Source organism: Episyrphus balteatus, chromosome 1 (genome assembly GCF_945859705.1).
Source record: "Episyrphus balteatus chromosome 1, idEpiBalt1.1, whole genome shotgun sequence".
Classification (NCBI taxonomy): domain Eukaryota; kingdom Metazoa; phylum Arthropoda; class Insecta; order Diptera; family Syrphidae; genus Episyrphus; species Episyrphus balteatus.
This window is the reverse complement of record NC_079134.1, coordinates 2743021-2769323: the sequence shown is the minus strand read 5'-3', so window position 1 is coordinate 2769323 and position 26303 is coordinate 2743021. Positions and strand designations below refer to the sequence as shown.

At 33.2% G+C, this 26303-nt stretch overlaps 1 protein-coding gene across 1 annotated transcript; it reads left to right on the top strand.

Annotated features, from left to right (window-relative positions):
- The first annotated feature begins 3193 nt into the window (after nucleotides 1–3193).
- Nucleotides 3194–19766, top strand: LOC129906427 (uncharacterized). The gene is made up of 20 exons (XM_055982200.1): nucleotides 3194–3406; nucleotides 3542–3588; nucleotides 3679–3813; nucleotides 3951–4123; nucleotides 5521–5715; nucleotides 6147–6224; nucleotides 6530–6613; nucleotides 6686–7277; nucleotides 9603–9742; nucleotides 9809–11632; nucleotides 11691–11854; nucleotides 12120–13393; nucleotides 13448–13643; nucleotides 13711–13845; nucleotides 17822–17953; nucleotides 18033–18445; nucleotides 18500–18705; nucleotides 18771–18934; nucleotides 18991–19132; nucleotides 19192–19766. Exons 1-20 carry the CDS (start codon nucleotides 3367–3369, stop codon nucleotides 19241–19243), a joined length of 6186 nt encoding a protein of 2061 aa, XP_055838175.1. The 5' UTR covers nucleotides 3194–3366; the 3' UTR covers nucleotides 19244–19766.
- The last annotated feature ends 6537 nt before the right edge of the window (nucleotides 19767–26303 follow it).

Sequence of the window (26303 nt, the reverse complement as noted above, 5' to 3'; positions counted from 1 at the left end):
TAAAATTGGTATGCCATTTTGTAGAAATCACTAATGGACATCTAAAAACAAAATTTCAAAAAAATTCATTGTCCCGTTTTCGAAAATTTGATTTTTCAAAAAAAAAATTTCAAATTTTTTTTAAAAATCCAAAAATTATTTTTTTCAAAATTTTATTTTTGGCTTATATTTAAAGTACATAAATGCTTTTGTAAAAAATACAACAATACGTTGAAATACAATAAGCAGTTTTGCAGAAAATCCGATTTGAAAAAAGCGGTCCTATGGCAGGTACCGTTAATAATGATTTTCAAAAAAAAAGTTTATCTTCAAAAGATAGACCTCGTTTAAAAACTAACATTTTAATTTTTTTAACAAAATCGTTGTAGCCGTTTTCGTGAAATTAAACTTTTCCGAAATTTTTGTATGACAGGTACCGTTATTTTTGGACCAAGTTATCTCAACTTTTTTTTTTGTACGAATGCATAACTTGATATATAGTACCTATATCGCAAGTAAAAATGTCATATTTTTTATCTAGTATTCAAGATCTTTAAGGCCTTATAGGCCTCATTCGTATCGATGCTGGGTTGTTTTTGGGCATTCTCCTTTAAAAATATTAATAAAATAATTAGATGATTTCCACATTAATTTTAAATGGTTCATTTCTTTTAAGAAAAACTTTTAATATTTAGACGCATGCACCTAGAATTAAGATGGATCTTTTCATCTTTAGTCGTTTTTTTTTTAAGATTAAAACTCTTATTAAAATAAATGAAGTTTACCTTAAAACAACAGAATTTAAGTGGATCACACCTATTGAAAGTGGAAATTAATTTTTTTAAGAAGATAAAGTAAGCCTTATCTTATTTTATCAACAAAAAAGTGGACAGAAGAAGCATTTTATTCCGTGCACTCTGGTCATTCCAATTGATGAGAATCAACAAGAACGAATATTTAATTAAGAACCCTATCACATGTATGTACACTTCAATGGATTAAACAACAAATTTCTGAATTCATTTTTCATACCAACCTCGCCTTGCTTACAAAACTTAATGTTTGGAAAAATTTAAATACAATTTGTACTTTCTTTTTTTAACTATTGAGAAACACGAGTAGAAACAATGCTCGAAAAGTGCATTTTAAAACTGCGCGGGGGTAAAAGATTCTGCTATAAACCTTGACAAATGTCAAACCCATTAACTAACCTTATTGTTTCGTTTCTTGTTTCACTTGTAAGGTCAAGAAAATTGTTGTATATAGTCTAAAAATATTTAAGTTCCGAACCAACAAACTTCAAGCACAAATATGTCCGACATTTAAAGTTCAAATTCTATTTACACAATAATCCTACCTCGAATAAAATCATATATTTTAAAAATAAAACAACAAATTCCATCATCCAAGGGCATCACGCATACTAAAGCCTTTAGTAGCCCAAATTCAAGGCTTAATTTCGATGATACGTGATATTCACACTTCTCTCTTATATCCCTGCTGACCATTTAACACACTATACTGACTGTGATAGAGAGATGAAAATCCTCTGTATGATGCTCCATGTATGCATCAGATGTGCCTAAAAGTTATTCCGAGCGGAAGACGCGTTTTTTATTGTCATGGTTACACAACGAAAATAACAATTTTCCACTCGACGAACTATATATGCCTTCTGTGTTTGCATCCTGCAGCATTCTGACAGGACCTACTATATAAAATAATTTCTTTTTTTTTTGTAGGAGTAAAAAAGAGCACACACCGTTTGTTTGGCGAGGGTGCTGACAGGCTACAGTGGGAGTTAGGTATATCTTAAAAAAAAAAAATGAAAGAAAAAAATTTCGGCATCCTTCATTGAGGAGAAATAAATAAAATAAAAAAAAAAACTTTGGAGCAGCGTTTGCGCTCTCCCAAAATATTTTAATCAAAGAAAATATTTTAACTGCTTTTCGCTGCACTTGAGATGAAACAAGGACTTTAATGGCACTTCATTCAGTGTCGAGGATTTTTCGTTGAGGGTGTAAGGGCCAAAGCTTGTGCGGATTCTATAGCTAAACGAATAAAGAAAGCAAAAAAAAAAAAAAAATACCTATATATCAAGAGAAGAAATTCCAAGTCTTTACACTTTTTTTTTTCTTCGAATCTTTTTGAGTCTATATAGTCCTCTGTAACTTTTCATTTCGTCGTCTTCTCTGGCTTTTCTTTAATCGTGGAACTCCCCCCGAAATAAGTTTCTAAATTTTTGCAAAATATAAGAAGAAAAAACTTTCCACCATAATTCACGGGGAATGCTTTTGAAAAGAAGTTTTTCACGTTTCGTCTCGGGCATCATTGAACATCATCATTCGTCAGTATCAGCAGCAGTAGCAGCAAGGAAAAAGATTTTACATTACGTAAAGGATTAACAGATCGCAGCATAGTGGAAAAAAAAGTGCAATTTTCAACGACGGAATTTTCATCTATGATTTCTGAAATATTTCTTCGAGTTTTCTAAAAAAATTTCTTTCATTTCGATTTTTACCCAAAATTTACAAAGCAAAAGAGGCTACAAAGAACACATTTTTCCAAATATCCTGATTCTATTAAATATTGATGTGATAAATTTTCGCTACACCATCAACCAGAGATGACTTCCACAACCATACGTACAAATGGTGAGTTGATGAATGATATGATTTTTTCGACTAAACAAAAATCCTACAAAATCCCACTTCTGAGATTTTTGTAATACAAAAAAAGGGTTTTTGTTTAATTTTTTCCGATTTTTTTTTCCTTTTTTGGTGAAAACATTTTTTTTCTTCATCATTTTCGTTGGAATTCAATAATTCTAAGGGTATAGAAATAAATCAGCTGTATCTGTGCAAGAGAGGGGATGCTTGACTGGTTAAGGGTACTCTGCAGCATCCCCGATTGGAACGCACACGCGTACTAGTGACTCCTGTTGTTTAAAGGTATGCAGGAGTTTCTCAATTCTCAATGCTCTCTCTTGCATCCATCCCTTAGAGAAGCTGTTACACTTTTGTGTCAAACAAGAATTTATTGTTTTTTCTCATTTAATTTGGGAATTTTATAAACAATTGGATTTGGCAGAGGTGAGGAGAAAGGCGAGGGAGACTTGTAAGCTCTACTGGACATATAGTGGCGGCGGCGACAGCAACGGCGGCGGTTTTCTCATTTCATTCCAGATGAGTTTTCCTTTGTTGTTTCTGTGATGGTGATGTTTTTTTGTTTTGTGATGAATCCGAAAGTAAACATCGGTTTTCAAAGCAAACATGTTTCACATTGAGCTCTTGTTTTTGTTGTTGTTGTTTTTGATAAGTGCTTTGCGATGGAATTTCTTGGGCTCCTCGTAAATAAAACTCTGTGTATAGTGTGCAAGAAATTGCAATGACGTCATTTGCAACGTGTAAACCCATAGAACAGGAGGGTACCTATCTTGTGCTCCATTAACCTCAATTAAGATTCATTTGAATGCTATCGATTGTGTTTTTTTAAATTGAATTTGGTGAAAATTACTGTGAACTAAATAAGAAAATTACCTTTGGTATCTTCTATTTTGCAGGACTGCATCATGCAATTTCACTAGGGAATATCGAAACATCAGCTAAGGTACTTATCATAGTTTTTTTTCTTCTTTTCTTTTTTTTCTTATAAAATTAATTTTCATTTTCTTATACATTTTTTTTTTTTTTGTTGCAGTCGAATTCGTATCAAGTTGAAAGATGTTACGATTCAGAGGATGAAAATATGGGCAGACGAAGGACACGAACACAATCTCCATCGGATTTGTACCATAAGACTTCGGTATATTCGAAGGGTGATATTAGGGAGCAGGTTTGTGTGTTGTTATATGGAATTCTTACGTTTTAAAAATTGTACCTATATGTACATATAATTGAATTTGTATTTTGATCTAATTTGGAGGAAAATATTTGTGTTTTTTTCTGTTTTTGTTATGTGTGTATTTTTAGTATTGCCTTACGGATAGACAACTTAATACGATTGAACGTCCAAGGAGGGAACGTTTTTTCGGTTGTTTTTCAAGCCGTGGAGCTCCGCAATCATTTTTGGGCGTTTGTGTGGGTAGGAGAGCACCCTCTGATGAGAATATTGCAGATTATGCTCCATTCTACAAATATCCTCGGTAAGTTAAATTTTATTTTTAGATTTAATTTTAGACACATTTTTGGCAGGTTTGAATTTTAATTTAATTGAATTTTTTTTTCAAATCTTATGTCTTGAAGGATTTTTGACAATTTGATTTGATTTTCAAATGTACTGAATGTTTTAGATATTTCTGTAAAAAATGAGATTTGATTTATGGATGAGTATAAGATTTATATATAGCACTTGGTTCTATCTGAATTAATTCATCTGTTCAGAGAAATTCCTTTTTTACTTCATCGAGTCATCTTTGAAAAATTTTCCAAATAACAAAAAACAACTAAAAAAAACGTGTTGTTAATCGTAGTTAAAAGCCAATTCTGGAAGTCAATGATCAGAAGAAGATGATCAGTTCACTATCTTTGTTTAATTGAAGTTGAAAATACAGCATTTTCCGAAGAATTAAAGAAAAATGGCTCAAAAAGAGCAAAAAAGGTAGATTTTGAAAGCCCTTATTTTATCCAAATTTAGCCGTATTTAATTTTTGTAATCATTATGTTGAAGAAATAAAGTACCTTCTTTTCTCAGTTACATGTTCAATATCTATAAATGCTCAAAATATAAAAATAGACTATTTAGTAAAAACATCAAAAATGTCGTTTTTTTTTCTCGTTTTTGAATAGTTTTTCTTAAGTTTTTTTTACAATAATTTAATTTTTAAACTTTTCAAAGGGATACATAAGTTTTCAAATTGGGCTTGCTTTTCATGTTATAGACAAAATATCAAAAAAGTTACAAAAAGATTCGAAAATATTGATCGTTACAAAAATGGTCATATCTTTATAGTTTATGCATAGATTTTCAAGAAAATTGTCTTGTTATCTTTGTCAGAAAGTGAACTACACTATGAGAAATCGAAAGATTTTGATTTTTTTCTTTCAGTAAGAAATTTTTTTTTGGCAAAAATTTAGTTTAAAAATTCCTTAAAAAAATTTTAAATGTTTTGATACATTGTCTTTAAAAATCTGAAGTGACGCAGAAAAGTTGTTTTGTTTGCTGGTTTTCGTGTTCAGATTAATTTATTATTAATCAAGATATAGCCCGAATACTAAGCATGCTGGTAAAAACAACGACAAAAACACTTTGAAAAATCATATCTCGAAAACTTATCCATTAACATTTTTTTAGATAAGATTTTCGAGTTTTCTGGGCTCAAATCTATACGAAAAATATAAAGGCACTTGGTGTCCAATAAATTTTTATTTTTTTGTAAACTAATGTTATTTAAAGATCTTGAGAAACCTCAATGCATTGAAATCTTTGTCCATTGTTTGTAGTCTAAATTTTCTTTCACTTTTGCAATTTATCTGTATACTACCAAATCGCATTATTTAAAAATCACCAAAATACAAAGCTCTTTCTATTTATTTTTCACAGCTACCACCATCACTGTTCACCAGAACAGAAACCACCTGAAGATGACCAAGACAGTTCCTATTTTCGAAGACAACCTGCTTCCATATTGATAACAGCGAAATGTGGTACCAGTAATGATAATGCACCAGATCGTTATTCATGGATTGAACCAACACAAATTATTGACGACTCTAATCTTCGCCCCAAAGATCTAGGGTTTGTGTAAAATTATTTCCAACAGATTTTTGTATTATTGATGTAGTAGCAAATTCAATATTTTTATACCTTTTTCTAACGCATCATAATTCCCAATAATTAGTTTGCTCTAAAAAAAAAAATAAAATATATTTTTGCCGGCATGAAAATTAGAAAGACCGGCAAAAGTCTGAAGAATAACGCCTTAATGTATAACATCCAAACCCTTTATGTGTGTATCAGCTTGCTTTTTGTAGGAACTTGGCTTAAAAAAATTATATATAAAAACCTGCCACCGTAAAAAAGCCAACTTGCTTTCTAGCTTTTTTTGTTAAAAAAAAAATCTGTAGAAAATTTTTAAACAAAAACTCACTTTCTGTATAGAGAACAGACATTTATGTGTGTTTTGTTGTTATATATATATACAAAAAACTGTCATTGCCGGAATCCAGCTTCCAGCAAGAAGCCTTTATAGTGAGAGGCTACAAACAACCGCAGTATTTGAACCACAATTCAGAACATATTACCTGGTATGTACTCGTAATATATGTATATAAGGAAAAAAAAATTCGTGTTAGAAAGAACGTTTTTTTTTTGTTTTTGCTTTTTGTCTAACTTCTAACTACTTTTATATACCGTTCTTTGGTATTTTTATATAAAATAAACACCTTTACACGCATTATGAGGGATTTAAACAATGCATTATATCAATTTCTTAGCATTTTAAGATACATTTTAGAACCTTAGCCTATTAAATATCATTAAATTGAGTGAGATAGTTAGAGAGTTAAAAGTTCATTTCATTGAAACACATCATTTTAACCATTTTTAACAGTGTTTATCGATGTCCAGCGCATGTTGGTCTCCCACCACCTCCTCCCCCACCAACTAATGCCCCTAGTGGACCACCAACTCCAAGGTACAAATCCATTCAATCCAACAAACATTTTTAACTAAACGAAAAAATCCTTCATAATTCTATCCAATTTAGGACAAAACACGTAAGTTTTGCTCGATCACACACTTTGACATCCTTTGATGAAGCATCACTTCGTTCATCTGGTCGCATGAAAGGAGCCCGAAGTCAAGAACGCCTCATTGGCGGCAAGAAGCCAATCATGAATGCTGGACCTATTTATGAGCCAGCTCAACATCCAACTGCATTTGTTACCAGAACTTCACACCATCACATTATACCGCATCCGCATCAGCACACTCAGATAATTCAACAACCGGCTTATCACATTCATCATCCAAATCAAATACTGGTTCCAATGCATCAGCATGAATTGGTAGCAGCACAACACCATCCAACCAACGAGGAATTAATATCAATGATGCAAGTTAATCGAGGATCTATTGCAGAGCTTAATGCTGCAAATATGGGAAATATGAGTAATATGGGAAATATGGGTAGTATTGCTACTGCCCAGAAATCTCCATCAGCAGCTGAGGTGATTCTTGTGGAGAAAATCAAGAGAAATGCCATGAAGACCCAGGCAACTCAGACTGAGGGATATGCTGCAGCAAAGAAAGAGGGAGTCCCATATAATTTGGCATTGAGTCCTCGCACTGTTCACAGGGTAAGTATTGATATTTTGATTTAGTCATAACAGCTCTAGTATTTATTCATATTAGTTCATAATTCAAACTTATGGATCCTTAAGTTGAATGTAGTTGATGTACAACAGGCCTTTCGAACCAAGCACTTGAGCCATTGGCTTTTTGGGACCAATTACAGATTTTACTGTCTCTTCGAAAAAAAAAAAACACCCTTTCACCTAAATTTGTTTATGAAAACTCTTTATTCTTGCTTTCAATCCTAAATTCAACGTTTTCATTTTTGTTTTCACTCAAAAAACATCCTTTTAACCATGATATTCTTATAGACAATTTAGATTCTTGTTCCTAATCTCAAAAGTAACATAATTGCTGAATTTCAATAGGGTATCACTATTATTACTCATTTTTATCCAATATACCCATATTTTCTCTACTTATGGATCCTTAAGTTGAATGTAGTTGATGTACAACAGGCCTTTCGAACCAAGCACTTGAGCCATTGGCTTTTTGGGACCAATTACAGATTTTACTGTCTCTTCGAAAAAAAAAAACCCTTTCACCTAAATTTTTTATGATAACTCTTTATTCTTGCTTTCAATCCTAAATTCAAAGTTTTCACCAAATATCATTAGCGTGATTTTTCATTTTTTTTTCACTCAAAAAAACACCCTTTTAACCATGATATTCTTATAGACACTTTAGATTCTTGTTCCTAATCTCAAAAGTATCATAGGTAGTTGCTGAATTTCAATAGGGTACCACTATTATTACTCATTTTTATCCAATATACCCAAATTTTCTCTGCACCTAAAAAAAAAAACACCCTTTCACATGTAAAAAATGCCTTTTATACCATTGATTTTATCGGACTTATCGCCGATTTTCCTTATTTCCTAAAAAGGCACCCATACACCCAAAATATTTGTACATTTGCTTAGATTCTTAGTTTCTGTTTAAAATAAAGCATTTGTACCAGTTTTCATTGGTGTAACATGTTTGTCCCAGTTTTTGTGGTACTAACTCCGAATTTCATCATTTCTTAAAAAAAAAACTTCTCAATTTAATTTTGTAGACTTTTTAGATTCTTAGCTTTTATATGAAACGAAACTTTTTCAACAAATTTAAAAAATTATCAAAATTCATGTCAGCTGTTACAATACCTTTCTCACACATAACTCAACCCATCGAGAAAATACCCTTTCACCAAAAATATTCTTAGAAACTTTATGAATTCTTGGTCCCTGCTTTATCTTAAACCTTCATCCCGAATTTAATCAATGTATCTTGTTTTTCACATGGGTTTGGATAATTTAATAATAACTTTTCTTAGAGCAATCGTATTGACGTTATTTTTATGTCATTAGATTCAGCATCAAAAAAGACTTTAAAAACATGTTTCATATGATGATATTCTACATAAAATGTTTTCAATATATTTTTGACCTTCACCCCCTCCCTCTTGTCGGCGAAAAAACACCTTCACACCCATTTTTTTTTTTTGTATAGACTTTTTTTATTCTTGGTTCTTATCCCAATAGCAATTTTTTGCAAAGTTTCATGAGTGTAATAATTTTTTTTAAATCCCTAATTTAACTGTACTATTCCGAATCTATCAATCATCTTTTCGATTAAGTTAATGTTTTAGAATTGGAGTTTTTCTCAAAGTCAATTCGCTTTTCCAGATCTTCTCCATCGTAGGTTTTCAAGAATTGTCATCAAGGATATTATTATAAAAGAAGAAATTCGTTTGAACCTATTCGAATTCATCGTCCAGTTGAAATACTAAAACTAAAATGTTCGTTCTTGTTGATTCTCATGAATTTGAATGACCAAAATTATATAATAAGTTATCTCTTGAACTTGTTACTTTTCAGCTGTATTTTCTTCCACAAGCATGTTTTCAATAGCAAATATTTTGAAATCATAGAATTAAACTATCGCAAATTTGACATTTCTGGGTTTAAATGCATTCATAGAGCGATTTCTTGTTTATCTCCAATTGAATGATAAATTCATTTCAGATAATACTCTGAATCGTTCGAAACTTAGTGGAAAAAAAAACATGGTAGATTAGATATTTCTCTATTTCAGACAACACATCAGGATCATAAACTGTTAAATAATTGGAAGCATTTCAATACAACCAATTCCTTTAAAGGGTCGTTTTTTTTTACTCATTTTTATGAAATCACGTTTATTTTTTAACAAATTTAAAAACAATCTTCTCTGTTTCAAAACTTAGCACACTTTTCAAGAAACATATCGAATTGAAATTTAAATTCTACTGCAAAAATGTAAATTCCTTATTAAATGTAGATATTTTCTTTTTCTTTTATATTTTTCAGGTCAAAGTTGTTTCCCAAGGAGCTCAAACGAATGGCATTTTAAATGGAAGGAAACTTACTAAAAGCTTGTCGGAAATGAATAATGGTCGTGCAGTAAGTGGACAATCTGGCGATTATCTATCAGCTGACAAACATAAACTGTAAGTCACTTAGACCACCAATACCAAAAGAAATTCCTCCAACCTACTAACATAATTTAATTTCAGACCAATTGATCATGAACAATTACATCGCACACAGTCCGAAGAACCTCCACGATCTCCATCAATGACTCTACAAAATAACATTGGTGAAGAACAAACTAACATTAAGTACTATGAACCACCACCGCCAATAAACATATCGTCCCATTTGAAGGCAGTCAACGCAAATGACCTATACATGAGTAATTTGCCCAGGAAGCAATCTCAAGAAAGCGTTTACTCTTTCAGAGCTACAGACAACGAATCAGCATTGTCGATGAGTAATAGTAGCCGACAACACCATCATCGGGGCCCAGAAGATCATTCACAACAATCACAACACGTCTCTAGATCTAGATCGTCTTCCCAGAGCATTCACGCCTCGCAATCAATTTATGGTCCCGGGTATGATGGATCTTCGAATGCTGGCAGTGTGACTGACTATGAAGGACCAAATTTTGATTTTGAACGAAATAGTTTGCCACGTCGAGCTTGTGGTCAGCACAGGTTGGATGTTGAGACTTATACTCATAGCTTGCCACGACGTGACACGATGCAGAATCACGAGAGTTGTCGGCACATTACAGAATGCCCGGAACTCTTGAGTGATGGAGTGAGGGAATACAGGGGAGAAGATTTGCTGGAAAAGCTGGAAATCCATCGCCAGTCGTGGAGCGAACAACGAAGATCATCCATGACTGGTCAACGTGCTTCAGATAATGCGTTTTCACGTGACTCACTGCGTCGCAAATCAATGCCAATGCAACCGTTTATAATTCCTTTCCCTGGTGCGCCCACATCCATTGTCAAGACCAAAATTTCTGAGTCAAAAATGCATGCACAACAGCAGCTTCAATCACAGCCACAGCCTCAGGCACAACCACAGTCATTACCAGTTGTAATTAGTAAAAAAGAAGAACCCAAACCAGAACCCGAAGAAGAAAAAGAGATCTTCATAGATTTCAAGCCCCATGCCTCGCCAAAACCAAGTCCGAAAATAAACAAGAAAAAACTCACCAAAACCTCATCGGACGGGGAAATTCTTCACGAACGAAGGCGACGGCAAGAAGCCGCCCAAAAAGAAGCTGTCCATCTTGCCACAATTTCGACAAACCATGCTTCATCAAGTACAGCTGAAGAAGAAGACAACGACGAACATTTGTACCAAAATCTTCCACTAAAAGATGTAAAACCTATACCAACTGTAACCAGTCTTTCCCCTCCAGACCAACCGAAGGAAGGAAGCAAACGAGACATGTTCCGAAAAAGATCAATCAGCTTGGAAGATCCAAACACTTCCAACGAAGCGAGATTGGCCAAATCAGCGCCACCTTCACCCTGCCAAGAGGAGCTCTTAGCCAATACATCAACCTATCCATCATCCGACTCACTGGCCAATGATCTAACACGAGATCATTCCGATGGACTCTGGAATGACTCCCAAGTGACTGTAGTCACTGTAGAGCCCCGTGAAGAAAGTGACAAAGGTTCAACATCGCATCTTCTGACGCCATCATCGAAAAGGAAAAACTTACTACTGCAGCACCAACAACGAAGTTCCATAGACACTGACTTCATTGATTTCGATGAACAGATGTCCGACCATAGTCCAACGTTCTTAGTTCCTCCAAAGCCAATGGCAATTCAAGTTGCCACCTCGAAAGGTGTTAAAGATCCAACGCAAAGCAAAAGTCTGACTGTGCCATGTTTGAAGCAACCCTCACCAACGATTGCTGTCACTCCAACTATTGCGATTCGGGCTCATCCTGAACTTCCATCTCCGGTGAATATTAGGCGACTCTCAAGGACGATGTCACCAGCTCCAGATCCTATCTATGTGTCAAATAGGTAAGTGATGAAGAAACCTTATCTCTTGAATACTCACAAAACCTCTTTGATCTTCCAGATTCCTAGACACATCGATAACGGTAACTAGTCAAATGCAACCAGAATACCACATCTATAGCCGTCGGGACTCGTCGGTGAAGACCAACAACACCGACCTTTCAGAATGTAGTACCAACACAGATGAATACATCACGTGCACGGACACCTCAAGACGCACGCCAGGTATGAAGACGCCACCTACTACAACAAGCTCGTCATCAACCACACAAGTACCAGGTTTGCAAACTTTTATCACAAAAAATACTAGATTTGATGTTTTGTGTGTGTATTTCTCTGTATTGAGCCTTGCATATGTTATGTGATGGTCTAGCCACTTAGACAGAGGTATTTGTTGTTGCTTGGTGAACTGCTTGCAGTGTAGTCATGTGTGCTTCCAATATGTTTCTCCCCGTCCATTACAAGTTTACTGAATCAAATTGCTTTCCAGTTTCAGCTCAAAGTTCCCAGACAGAACGAACTCATGATGGGTCTTCATTTGAGAGTGCTTCTTCGCTGTATTCCACTCGGGGAGATGGACTTTCTGAAGATGCCCCAACAATAGACGAACAATTACCGGGAGTTCTAGTGCAATCGCCATTATCTCCAAAATCTGAGATGGTGAAGCAGTCCCCATCGCATTCTATATGCAGTACCTCTTCTGGAAGCTATAACATTGCCGGTGGACAATCGACACAAATTACTCCACTTAAAGAAGAAAGTCCACCACTTCCGATTGCAGTATCCCCACCCAAAACTGTCACTATTGCTCCCAGACAAAGTGTGGCGTCCTCTTCGAAAGGAGTTTCAGCAACATCTAGCAAACAGGGTGCTTCGATTTCGGTAAAGAAGAAAGCTGAATCGGTATCGGATGATGAACGAAGTGAGAAACGGTACTCATCGTCTGGGTACTATGAGAGTCCTCCACATGAAGAAGATCCTAAATTGTCCAAATTTCGACGACATCGAGCCGAAGAAGACCGCCGCCGGAGAAAGTCATCAATGAAGCTGGACATTGAACGGGAGAATCTCCGAGCCCTAACAAGTCCCATTAAAAAAACCGTTCTTTCTCCGAAACCTGTTGCTCAGGTTTCACCGGAAGGACAGTTAACAACGAACACAAATGCCGCCGTAGCAACAACAGCCGTCATCGCGACCATCGATGGTGCAAGTCCCAGCAAAATGAAAAGGTTCCGTCCTAAAATACGAAGACAATTCCGCCGATCATCGAGGGACGAATGCACCCCACGCAAACAGAAGGCAATCAGTGTACCAGGAAGGAGTTCAGACTACAAGCCGCCGCCGCCGCCACAAGATGTGGCAACCATCACGAGTCCATTGAAATCATCACAAAGTTCTGGCAATCAACTCAAGGCCAAGTCCATTGAATCGTTGCGTTCGGTTTCACCGGGCTCGGATTCAGTTTTTTACAGCGAAGCCGATGGAGGAGTAGGAATTGATCAGCAAGTACATTGTTTACACTGTGGTAAAGAAGTTGAGATTGTTAATGCATCTGGGTCACAGGAATCAATAGCAGCTATAGAGCAGGACGATGACGAACTGGACATTGTAAAGCCGCCCGCTGATTTTGCCGATTCACCAGTTACAACGAAAACCTCGCAGCGTTTGTATAAGAAAATGGACAAGCGGTTCCGGTCGGAGGAGAGACATGGTGGTGATCGTGGTAGACACTATAAGAGCCGGCAGGAGAATATTAGAGCTAAGGTAGGTCTTTTATAAATGGATTTATTAATTTAAGCACTTTTTGTTTGGTTTCAGAGTGAAGAACGTGGCAAGGATAATAGCTCGCAGAGTCCTCCTGTATTGAGACCTGCTGGGTCGAGTCCTTGTGTGCTGCCAAATGAAACAGTTGTTGATAAGGATCAGTGTGTCTATCGTGGTAATTATGATAATAGTCGTTATACACGGCTAACAGATATTGATGTGTGGATTCAATTGGATCATCAGACTTTTGGTATGGATATTTCTAAATCTTCTAAATTTTGAATTATTTGTCATAGTTAATTGCGTTCTTTTTATAGATCGACAACGAGATCGTCGTGGATCAACCGAATCGGAAAAGAATTTCCATTCCAAATATCAAGTCATTCTGCATAGATTGGTTCAAAGAAGATGCACATTGGAAATGTACCATCGACAGAAAACTAACTCCTTTAGTAAGTTTTAAAATGTCTTTTAAACTATGATATGATGAGTATAAGGCCCATTTAACTAGGCTAGTCAATCATTCTTAATATAACCTTGTTTAGGAATAAATTTTCTCAGACGATTTCTCGTTTCTCTTCCCTCTTAATATGCCTTCAAAAGAAATTTTTTGTTTTTAATCCGATTTAGAGTCAATGTTCTTGCTCGGGCACGTCAAGTATTTGAAATATTTCAATGTAATAGGGTCCTAAAAGTGGTTTTGGGTGGGTTTGAAAATTCGTTTGTAATGTGTCTAAAACCCAGCAAGATTCTTACGGCATTCATGTAGTTCGTTATTTAAAATCAATCCAAATCCCCAATAGCTAAATCTTCCACCCTTAAGCTTAAGAATTAGGATTTTGGGAATAATTAAGGACGAAATTCGGTTTCTTTTTAATAACTATTTTTAGTTTTGAATGTTTTCGCACTTGCTTCTTTATCATTTTGAATTCTTCACTACTTTTTGAATTTAAAAAGTAACTACAAGTATGTTCAGTTCATTAATAGCTGCGTTCCTTTGGAAATATTTATCTACTTTTTAGTACTTAAAGCTGCTTTGAACTACTTTTTCAGTATAGCAAAAGTAGTTCAAAGTAGTTTAAAGTACTAAAAAGTAGATATATATTTCCAAAGGAACGCAGCTAATAAATGTTTTTTAAAACTTTAATGAATTTTTTAAGAATATTTTAAAACTTTAATGAATTTATTAAGAAAATTGTAAATGTTTTATTGATGCATTGTGTAAGTGAAGTGCGACAGCGAGTGGTGCTCAATAATACAAAAGGTTTTTGATAGTGAAGTGAAGGTACTGAAAGTTGAAAGCACTGAAGATTTTATTTAAATAATAATAATAAAAATTATTTGTCTTACAATTAAAATTAAAAGTCTCAGATTTTATCGCGAAATACAATACACAAATTCGACTCTTAATGATCAGTTTCATTTTTAATCAAATTATCTTACCTGTATTTAATTTTCTATTCAGTAGTTTGAAAAGGAAACGATTTCGCTGCGATAAATGTTGTTTATAATGTTTACCGTTCTCAAAAAAATATTAATAAACACAGGGTCCGATTCAGATATTCTGCCGTTTTGGGTAAAAGCAACATTTACCGACCTTTACAAAACCACTTGCATGTTATTAGATGCCCCAAATAAGCTGGTTGATTTGTTTTGATATGATATTTGTTGATGTAAGCATAATTTCCAATATTTTTTGTCATCAAACATTTTTAAATGTTTTTTTTTCTGTTTTTGCACATTTTCTCGACTTCGGCATTGATTTAAAAAAAAAACCTATTTTTATGATATTTTAAAATTATATTTACATAAGGGCGTTCGTTATTTAGGTTTTTATCGAGAATCAAGTTCCTAAGTGTAAAAACTGTTTCAAAATAATAAAAAAAAAACTCTAATTTTTTTCAGATTTTTATTTTGACACTAGATGGTGCCCCAAGAGGGTTAAAATTTTTTATCATTTGAAATAGGTATGTTTTGACTTATGAGACCATTTTTTAAATATACAGTAGGTTGTGTCACTTTTGTATGGCAGAAAAAAAGTACTCTAATTTTGCAATGTAATAGTGGTCAAAAGCTTTATTAGGGTCTAAGGTTTCATAATATGTAAAAAAAAATTATAATACCGTTCGTCTTTGGCTCGCTCAAATCGGTTGAATTTGTTAAGAAAAAATCGATTTTATATGAAAAAATGATTTATTTTCCTTCGCTTATTTTTCGCAGCTTCTTTACTAAGTGTTCAATTTCAACAAATATAAGCTTAAAAGTTTTTTCGTGGTATAATCTTTCAAGTCAAAGCCTAAAAATATTTAATATATTTGTTTTTGTATCCAAACATATATTTCAAAAATCTCTAAAAATCCAAATTTCTTCGATTTCTTCCTATATTTTGAGCGAGCCAAAGATATTAATTAAAATGAAAATTGTAAACGCAGGATTTAATTTTGATAAGCAATGCAACTTTTAAAAGCTATTACATTTGAAAATTCCATACTTTTGCATTTTGACACACCCTAATATACAGCCCTATTCTGCTATTCGATTTACGTGAATCAAAGGATTCCCTTCCTTAATCATGTTAAATTGGTTTTGAAAAACTTCTAACTTTCGATAGCAATGTATTGTTCCCGTCTGTTTTAGAAATTCTAAAGAAAAAAAAAATTGTCTAGATTTAATTTTAAGCACCTTTTAAATACTTCTTGTTTAAGACTTTCACGTGAATCGAATAGCACAATAGGGCTGATGGACTTAAATTTAAATTAAAATTCATATGAAATAGCATGAACAAAAAAAAAATATTGCCAAAAAAAAAACATGCATACTTTGACCAAACCCCTGGGTGTAGAAAAATGATTTATACCTTTATGAAAACGTTTTTTAATGTAGACAAGAACCTCATCAAAAACTTTTAAATTTAAGTCTATATCTAAACAAATAGCCTCATAATTCAACACATACCTATTTTAAATGCTAACAAACTTAAACCTGCTTGGAGCGCCATCTAATGTCGAAATAAAAATCTGAAAAAATTTGAGGTTTTTTTTTATTATTTAGAAACAGTTTTTACACTTATTAACTTGATTCAAAAATAACGATCGTCCTAATGTACTTATGTTATGTATATATTTTTTCATTCAACTTATTTCTTATGCAAATTGGTTGAAAAATAAATTTTAAACAATTCAGCTCAGGTAGAAATTCGAACATTTGGTTATAAATACAAAAATTGAATTGGAATTTTACTTTTAGTTTCTGTATTTTGGTTGTATTTGGGTAAAATTTTTTTAAATTTTTTTTATTCTTCTCAAATCTGCTGAAAATTGTAGAAGCTAGAATTTTTCTAATAACTGAAGGTGTGAAGGTTCATATAACCGATTTTTGTGTCTAAATCCAAATCCAGGTTTTGTGAGCGTATTGAAATTAAAAAAATCTTTTGTTGGTCACTGGCTTTTCCAATGGCAATATCCAAAGTCATAAAGTCAAAGGGGCCAGGATAAAGAGTGTTATCAATTTACACAAATAAAGAAAAAAAAGTCTGAAAGAGATCAATGTGTTGTGTATTCATGGTTGAGTTTTGCCTTTCTTTTTCTTAAACAAAATTACAAAAATTTGGAAAATTTTACTTAATTTCTGTTGAAAACAAATAAAAAAAAAGCAAACAAACATAATTCTGACCTCTTCACAATACCTACGTGATTTTTTCTCCCACCATTTTCGTCTTCAAAAATAAATAAAAAATAAACATTAACCTCTTATTTTAACGCAACCATGCATTTCATTTTCAATTTCAATTGAAAATAAATTATTTAATTCAGGAAATGGGTCCAACTAACCCGGGAACGTCACACCGGGCCAAGCTAACAAGTCACTAGCCCTAAAAAGATACTTTAAATAACTTATAGATACTTTTATTATGTTCTTAGAGCACACACAAGAGATCATTGTGCGTAAGGCGTCAAGCGTAATTTTCAAAAACAAATATCATGGCCCTATTTCAAAAATATTTTTCAACAATTTAGATACTCTCACGCAATTTTGTTGCTCTTCAGAGAAAAAACAAAATGTTTTTTTGAGTAAAAATATATCTCTATTTTCGCTCGTGCAGTTTATTTGGAAAGGCCGTTGGGTGAAGATCGTACATTTAGATAAACAGCATTTCAAAAAAAAACAAGAACACGCGTGTATGTTTTGATTTCACTTTCTAAAAATAATCAAAAGCGGTCGTTCAATTTTTGTTGGCGTGACGCGCGTTCATTGTCTAATAATACCACGTGTGTGCACTTTTCACCTCATAGTTCCTATAATTTGAAAAAATTAATTTTCCAAGCGATGCACTTTTGAGTTAACTAACAGCAGCCGTTGCAGAATGTTAGGTTTGCTAAAAAATTGTGCATATTTTTTTCAAGACAAAGTTCTTACAAAATGTTTAACTTTTAGAACTTATATCAAAAAATTCTACACCGGAACCGTTTCGGAGAAAACTTGAAGAAGTTTTCAAATTGATGTTGGTAGTTTGGGCGCGGGAGGCTCATGTGTTAGCTAAATTAGGTTCCAAAACAAATGGTTAGACCAATTTTTTTTTAAACAGAAGTTTTTTTCTTCGTCAACTAAAAACCTCAAATTTTTCCAATCTGTCTTTCAGAAATTGACAAAACAATTGTGGTAAAAAGTGATTCAGGAGAATTCGGTTTCCGAATACACGGATCAAAACCCGTTGTGGTAGCTGCCATCGAACCGGATACTCCAGCTGAAAGTTCAGGTCTAGAAGTTGGTGATATTATAATTTCAGTAAATGGAGTATCGGTGCTTGACAAACATCATACCGAAGTTGTCAAAATTGCTCATGCAGGATGTGAGACTTTGGAATTGGAGGTGGCACGAACAATTGGTGTCCTGATGAACGAGAAACAAGATTCACCTCGTCCTATTATACAGAAAGGTTATCTTTGGCGACAAAGTGGCCATGCGAAGGGAATACCAAACCCAAAGAAATGGGTGAGAAGATGGTTTTGCCTTAGACCAGACCATTGCTTATATTATTACAAGACTGAAGATGTAAGTTGATCCTTTTGGGAGGCCAATTTTTTTTTAATGATTTTATCGTTCAAGGATACTCAACCTGTGGGGGCAATCATCCTGGCAAAGCATACTATTGAACGTTGCGACACAAGTGTTGGAAAGCCTTTTGCTTTTAAGATTGAAGCTGGCGAAGGTATTCCAATGTATCTAGCAGCTGATACCGAGGACATTTTATCGCGATGGATAACAACTATGAGGCATTCGGCTACACAAGCAGATCCTTGGTTAGATATGAGGTGACGAAAATTCTCAAATAAGATTAGGAAACGAAAATAACTTTTGTTGATTTTTTGTTTAACAGCTCACGGAATTTAAAACTCCCGCCTGGAGGAATTGATCGTCCTGATTGCTTTGGCTACCTTATGAAACTCGGTTCCCGATGGTGTGGTTGGTCGAAGAGGTATTGTGTCCTAAAGGATGCTTGTTTATACTTCTACCAAGATGCAAATAGTAAAGTGGCTTTTGGTAGGATGAACATTTTAAGGAGGAAACACATTTGATTTACTTATTTATATTTATAGGAATGGCATGTCTTCAAGGTTTTAAGGTAGCCTCGATGTCAACTAATTCAGCTGGTCGCAAGAATTCATTCGAAATTATCCCACCAGAGTCAAAACTTCGACACTATTACTTTAGCACAGAGTCAGAAATGGATAAGAAACGGTAAGTCAGCCATTTTATTTTCAAAAAAAACATAAAAACTACAAACTTTTAAATTTTAGTTGGATATCAGCTTTGGAATATTCGATAGATCGATGGATCAAAACCGGGTAACTAGCGGTCAAATCTAAGCCCCACAAAAAGAAACGTCGTAGCATCAGCAAGTCAACTTACTGATAGTAAAGAAAAAGACAAAAGTCACCACAAGACACTAAAAAAGGCACTGTGAGAAATATTGGAGAAATGTCTGTCTTTCTCGATATTCAAGGTGTCGGTAGATATAAATGTAACGCGTGCTACGAAATGAAGCTATCCATCTTAATTGTTGTCATTGTGTTTTTTATTTTTTTAATTTTTTTAAAAAATATTTTTTATTATTATTAATTTATTATTTTTATAGATGTGTGTATTTTGAATATTGTCAAAAAAAAAAAAAAAACATGAACAAGCATTGTACAAAGCGTTTAAACACAAAAAATAAAATAATTTTCTTAAAGAAAACAAAATCACATATGAATGAATAAAATGCCTAAAAAGTTAAATAAATATTTTTACTAAATAAAAAAATGAAACGTTAAATCGAATATATTAGAAAAATTAAATTAAATTAATAAAAAAAAAAAACAAAACAAAAAAATTAAAAAAGTTCTAAACAAAGGACCAAATTTGGTCAATAAAAATAATCCAGGAGGGTCCGTCCTTCGTCCTGGTAAACAAAATGTCTTATGCGAAAGTTTATGTATACATTTAGTTAGTTAGAAATTGTACAATGTATTTTTTAATGCCTCGATGTGTTATTATTATAGTATAAATGTTTAACTAAGCACTGATTTTTCAATCGTCAGTTAGACTATCAAAAGAATAAATGTCAATATAAAAAAAACTTTTATTCCTAGGAATAAGCTCTATCTGAGGTTTATCTGACTATTGAAAAATTGGCCCTAAGTTATTTAAAAAAAAAAAGAAGATAGGAAATAAAATTGTTCAAAAAATTAGTGATTTTTGGTTTATTTTCTTTTATGAATGATGAATAATTGTTGAATTAAGTGCAAAATCTTGTTTTTGAGTAAACAATTATAAAACATGTTGGATATCTGAATTTTTAGCAGTACTGTTTTTATTTTTTAAGTGTCAACTCAAATCTTGGCTGCCAATTGAACCTGTTAAGGAATGAAGTATAACAACGTGTTTTTGGCATATAGGTACTTCACTTGAAGTTGAAAGTTTTTATGTTCGCTGAAATGAAGTTTTGCAACAATTGTTTTTAGTTTTGAAAATACGTTGGTGGGCCATATTCTAAAAAGCTTAATTAACATACATTCGTATTTTTAATTTTCTGCAAGGTAGGTGCGGGTAATAAGGCCAGTCGGTAAGTGAGGCCTGCGCTACAAAATTTCAATTTTCAATGATCGCAGTAGAAATAAGCATTAATTCGTTATCAAATTTATCATTTCACAGATTCACAGAACAAGAATCGACACTCTGGAAAATATTTAGAGTCCTTTAATTTTCAGAAACCTAAACCAAATTTAATGCTTGGGTAAAGCATCATCCATTTTATCTGTTTTCAAATATGAAAAGTACCTTTGTCTTATTTAATTTATTTTTTTTAGCAATTAAAAAACAAAATACATTCATTTTTTCTATAAATTAGTTCATAAAGTTAAATAATAAATATGCCTTGACAAAATTTTCAGATTATCGCATTAACTTCTTGTAAAATGGTAAAAACTGGCAAATCCAACAGACAGATACAAAAAAAAAAGAACTACAATAAATTCATCAAACAAATCGAGTTTTGCTTTTGCATTTGTTTTTTTTTTTTTTCATTTTTTAAGTCGAGAGATAAAAAATACCAATGCTTCAGATTTTCTTAATCTAAATTCCCAAGAAAACCAGCAGCAGCAACCTTAATCTCCAAAACTACAAACTCACCACGGTTGACATATGCATTGCTAAAGCAAAATAAAAAAAAAAATCTAAAGATGAAGAAGAAGAAGCGTGTAAAGCGTTGCGTACATAATCATATTGGCATCAGGCAGACAAGTGCATTATCAAACTCTTAATAGGCTGAGCTCATTGACACCGTGCATAAATTTTTATTCACTGCCACTACCTTTTATTCAGTTACTGGTACAGAAGTCAAAACTATAACATTTTGCTCCTGCTCAGCAGAGGTAGAGACTGCTGGTGGTAAAGCGACCGCGGCAGCTATATCTTCTGTGTGATGATGTGCCAGCAGCAGCCAGCAGTGGTGCAAGAAGGAAGGTGAACAAAAAAACAAAAAATAACTAATCCGTAAAACAAAAACAAAAATTGAAAAAAAAAAGAAAATAAAGTAAAACCGAGGAAAACAAAAAGAACAAATAAAAAAAAATCTTTGGCGGTCCAAACCGGCTCCAGAATCCATGGACTTCTTTTCCATCGCATTGTCGAGTACCTCAGAGCTCTCAGACTTACCTGTGTGGTGTATATCTGATGGGAAGAAAGGCAACAACCATCATCGTCTATCTACCTTTACCTACCTTTTCTCTTTCTACCTTTATTTTTTTTTTTACTGTGGAGTTTCTGGTTTTCCAAGATTAAAGTAAGCAACTTGAAGAATTCAAATATGAACAACACACACACACAAAAACACTATACCAATACGAATAAAAGAGATAAATAATAAAGAAACAAAAACAAATTACAGAACGTTGAAGATGACGATGTTGATGATGATGATGATAATACCTTTATACCTTACCTTACCTTACCTCTGCCTCAAGGAATTAAATTTATAATTTTTTTCAATCAGTTTCACTTCTCAACTTGACAATAAGACGCAATGACAGTGAAGGCAACATGGGAAAAAAAAGTTATAAGCTAAAATTTGAAAAAAGCTCTTCTTTTTTCATCAAAAATTAGTTTTTATAAGAAAACTTAATGTTTACCCCCACAAACAAACAAAGGGTGATTTTTTACTAACTCACAATCTTAGTTTCTTTTCATGAACGAAAAAAATTGCTTTGAAAACGTGTATAAATTCGTCGTTCAATTAAAATATACTGGCTTAAGTTTTCATACAAAATGTTCGTTCTTGTTGATTCTCATGAATTGGTATGACTAAAACAAATTAATTTATAATTTATTTTTTGAACCTGTATTGCAGTTTGTATAAGATTTCTTTAGTAATTAAAGAACAGCTTTTATTGATTTCAGTTCATGGCTGCAAATGAAATCGTTTAATTTTTTAATTTTCATTATAGTACAGGTAAAATAGGCATTTTAAAAATAAAAAATTGTTACACTTATGAAACTTGGCAAAAAGTTTGCTTTTGGGATAAGAACCAAGGACAAACAAAGTCTATAAAAAAAAGTTGGGTGGAAGGGTGTTTTTCCGCGGACAAGAGAGAGGGGGTGAAGGTCAAAAATATAGTGAACAAAATTGTTTGTGGAATATCATATGACACATGTTTTTAAGATATTTTTTGATGCTGAATCGAATGACATAAGAATAAATTCAATACGATTGCTCTAAGAAAAAAAGTTATAGCCGATTAAAAACAAGGGTTCTTGTTTTTTGACTTCAACAGGTATAATATAACCAAAACCCATGTGAAAAACATGCTACACTAAAGAAATTCAAGATGAAGATTTTAGATAAAGCAGGGACAAATGATTCATAAAGTTCTTAAAAATATTTTTGGTGAAAGGGTGTTTTTTGGATGGGTTGAGTTGTGTGTGAGAAAGGTGTCATAACAATAACAACTGACATACATTTTGTTAATTTTTTAAACTTGGTAAATAAGTTATGTTTATTGTAAGAACTAAGAATCAACAGAGTCTACAAAATTATCCTGTGTTAAAGGGTGTTTTTTCTCTAAGAAATGATGAAATTCGGAATTAGTACCACAAAAACTGGGAAAAAATTGTTACACCAATGAAAATTGGTAAAAATGTTTCATTTATAACAGAACCCAAGCAGTCTATACAAATCCGCTATACATAAGTCCGATACAATCAATGGTATATGTTGTCTTTCTCATTTGAATTATGAATAAAACTAGTTTCTACAATTTTTTCATGTGAAAGGGTGTCTACAGAAAATATGGGTATTTTTGAAAAAGTGAGTAATACCTACAAGATTTTATTGGTGCCCTATTGAAATTTAGCAATTATGTTGCCTTTGAGATTAGAATCAAGAATCTGACGTGTCTATAAGAATACCATGGTTAAAAGGGTGTTTTTTTTTTTTTTTTTGAAAGAAAACAAAAATGATGGGTCACCTTAATGAAATTTGGTAAAAACGTTGAGTTTGGGATAGAAAGCAAGAATAAAGAGTTTTCATAAAAAAAAAAAAATTATGTGAAAGGGTGTTTTTTTTTTCGAAGAGACAGTAAAATCTGTAATTGGTCCCAAAAAGCCAATGATTAATTTTATTTTTGGTTTTGATGACAAATTGAACGTTTATTCTTAAGTTCATAGACGCACAATGGGGCAAAATGGCAAAAAGGTGGCATTAAATCAACCAATAGAGCTAGACACTTGAAATTTGGAACAAGTATTACTGATACAAATGTTAGTTCATAGCCAAAATATCGAATCTCCACTCCCATTTTTAGGGTCACCACCCATACACTTTTTTAATATTTTCGAAATTTCTCGGAAAATCCTCAATCAGTTTCAATTAAACTTTGAATGCCATTTATAAAATAGTAATGCAATTGCAGTTATATATTAAAAAAAATTAAAATTAGGGTTGCCACTTTTGAAATTTTTTATGTTTTTTTTTATTATTTTATTTTTATTTTGTTTAAATAAATTTATTCAATTAATTTTTCTTAAATATTTTATTATACATAAGTACACATTTAATAAATGAACCAATTTAATAATTTAAATGTCTTTATCACTCTCAATTTCGACTAAAAAATGAGCATTTATGGAAAATGACGTCATCAATTAAAAATGAACAATCTCGCAGGGTAGCAAAAAGTAGCAAGAAAACTTTTCATATTCTAAAACTAGATAAAACCCAGAACAAAATGACATCTAAAACTTATTGGCGTTTTACGGCGATCACAACTAAAAGACTAAGGTTTTCAGAAGAGTGCAGAAAACACATTATTTTTAGGTTATTTTTCATTTTTGACTAGGAAATAAAATATTTTGAATACATATTTTTCATAAAAAAAAATTTATTAGAACGTACTAGACCTCACTGTTTCCATTTCAAAAAGATTCAACTTTGTACAAGTAATAAATAATAAACAGTACACAATTTATTGCAACAACCCAAAATGATAGAAAGTCGTAAAAATTCTACCCAGAAGTGATATTTCTCTTCCTTTGAGACAATCTCCTGAATTACACGTATTTTAAATTAATTTTTTCTCTCTCATTTCTGATTCTCTATTATTTTCCAAAGAGAAATCGTTGTATTATTCTAGACGTATCACACGAATCATTGGCTTTTTGGGATTTGTGTATTTAATGTACTATTTTACCTGGACTATTATTATGACGCCATATGGGCTCAGGAGTATATGATTCAAACTTAAGACATGTAAAACAATGTTATTTCTTCTGCGAAATTGAAGTCTAAGCTGCATGTTAGAGTTAGGAAAATTCATGTGCGAACCAAAGATAATAATGAGCTCCCCCAAAACTGAAGATGTGATGGTCTGGGAATTCTACACTATAGACATGGAAAATGTATAATGGTCTTCCTAGAACCCAATTTCACTGCAAAAGTTTACGTACAGGTTCTGGAAAAATATATTTGAGTACTCTGCCTTGGAGTTTTTTGGAAACACTTGCATAAAGAGAATATGGGCGATTAGATTACTTTTTTAGTTAAAGCAACTTGTCTAAATAAAAATGTTCGTTCTTGTTGATTCTCATGAATTTGTATGACCGATATGAGTTAGTAAATAATTTAAATAATTTATGTTTCATATCAGACATTGCAGATTATGGGTTGTGCTTTAGAGCAAAAGTTTTGCAAATGCATAAACATCAGAAAACAAAATACAACTAAATTCAAGGACAGGTACATTTAGCAACTTTGTATTATAATTGAGGAAATTAGGTGGTCAGGATACCGATACACTCAAAAAAATTGTTTAAGTCTATTTGAATATAAATTCAGACAAAATTTCATAAAGTCGATCGTATTCGTGTAACTTCACAAAATAATCAAGCTGAAGAATTTTTGTTTTTATTCGTGTACGCAACGAATGAACGAAGATACAAAAAAAAAAAAGAGAGCTCAACTTCGGAATAGCTACATGCCACCACAGACAGGTTATAAAACACAACTTATAGGTACCTTATAACTATAACTATCTCTACCTGTATTATTTAGTTTCGTAGCGTATCTTCCAAATGAATCGGAGAATAGAAAAGAAGAATAAAACGAAATAAAAAAAAAGAAAACCAAATAACCAACAACAACAAAAAGATAAACACAAAACTATACAAAGGCACAAAAAAAAAAAAACAAAAAAAAACCCAAACTTTGAGCTCGAATTCGAGTCTGAGTTGGAATTGGAATCGGAATCTCTCTCAGCAGCACTGAAAAAACCCGCAGATACCCATAATACCCAACCAACATATAAACAGCAGCAACATCAGCAGAAGCGGCACCACACGTTCACTTTTCAAATATTCTTATTCTCCAGCAAAAATGGTTAGCTTAAGGTAGTAGGTAGCTCAAACTGTCCCTGTCTTCCAACTGGACTTTCACACACTATCCATCCAGTTCACTCTGCCATCGGAGAGCTCAGAGCCCAGAGCCGCCACCGAGCCACAACAAACTCTCAACAACCTCAACATCAAGTAGTAGCAGCTATGTAGCTATACGAATGTACCGTCCGTCCTAATCTCTCGCCGCAATGTATGCCCCCAACAGAGTTTCCAGTTTGCTCTTCGATCAGTCTTAAAGAGTTGATCGTACCTTGCGCACCTGTAATTTAACTGTTCGAGCGTACGTTCGTCGTCGTCTTCGTTGACTTCGTCCCTTCTTCTTCCCGTCGTCCCGCATTCGTGTATGTGTGTCGTCTTAAGAAAACGCATCCGATATTGTGCCTTTTATGATTGTATTTGTGCGCCAGTATATCTAGTTTAAGCCTTCTCGCACTGTCTCACTTCGACGCGACCAAAAACAACAAATTTCCCTCCCGCTCACACC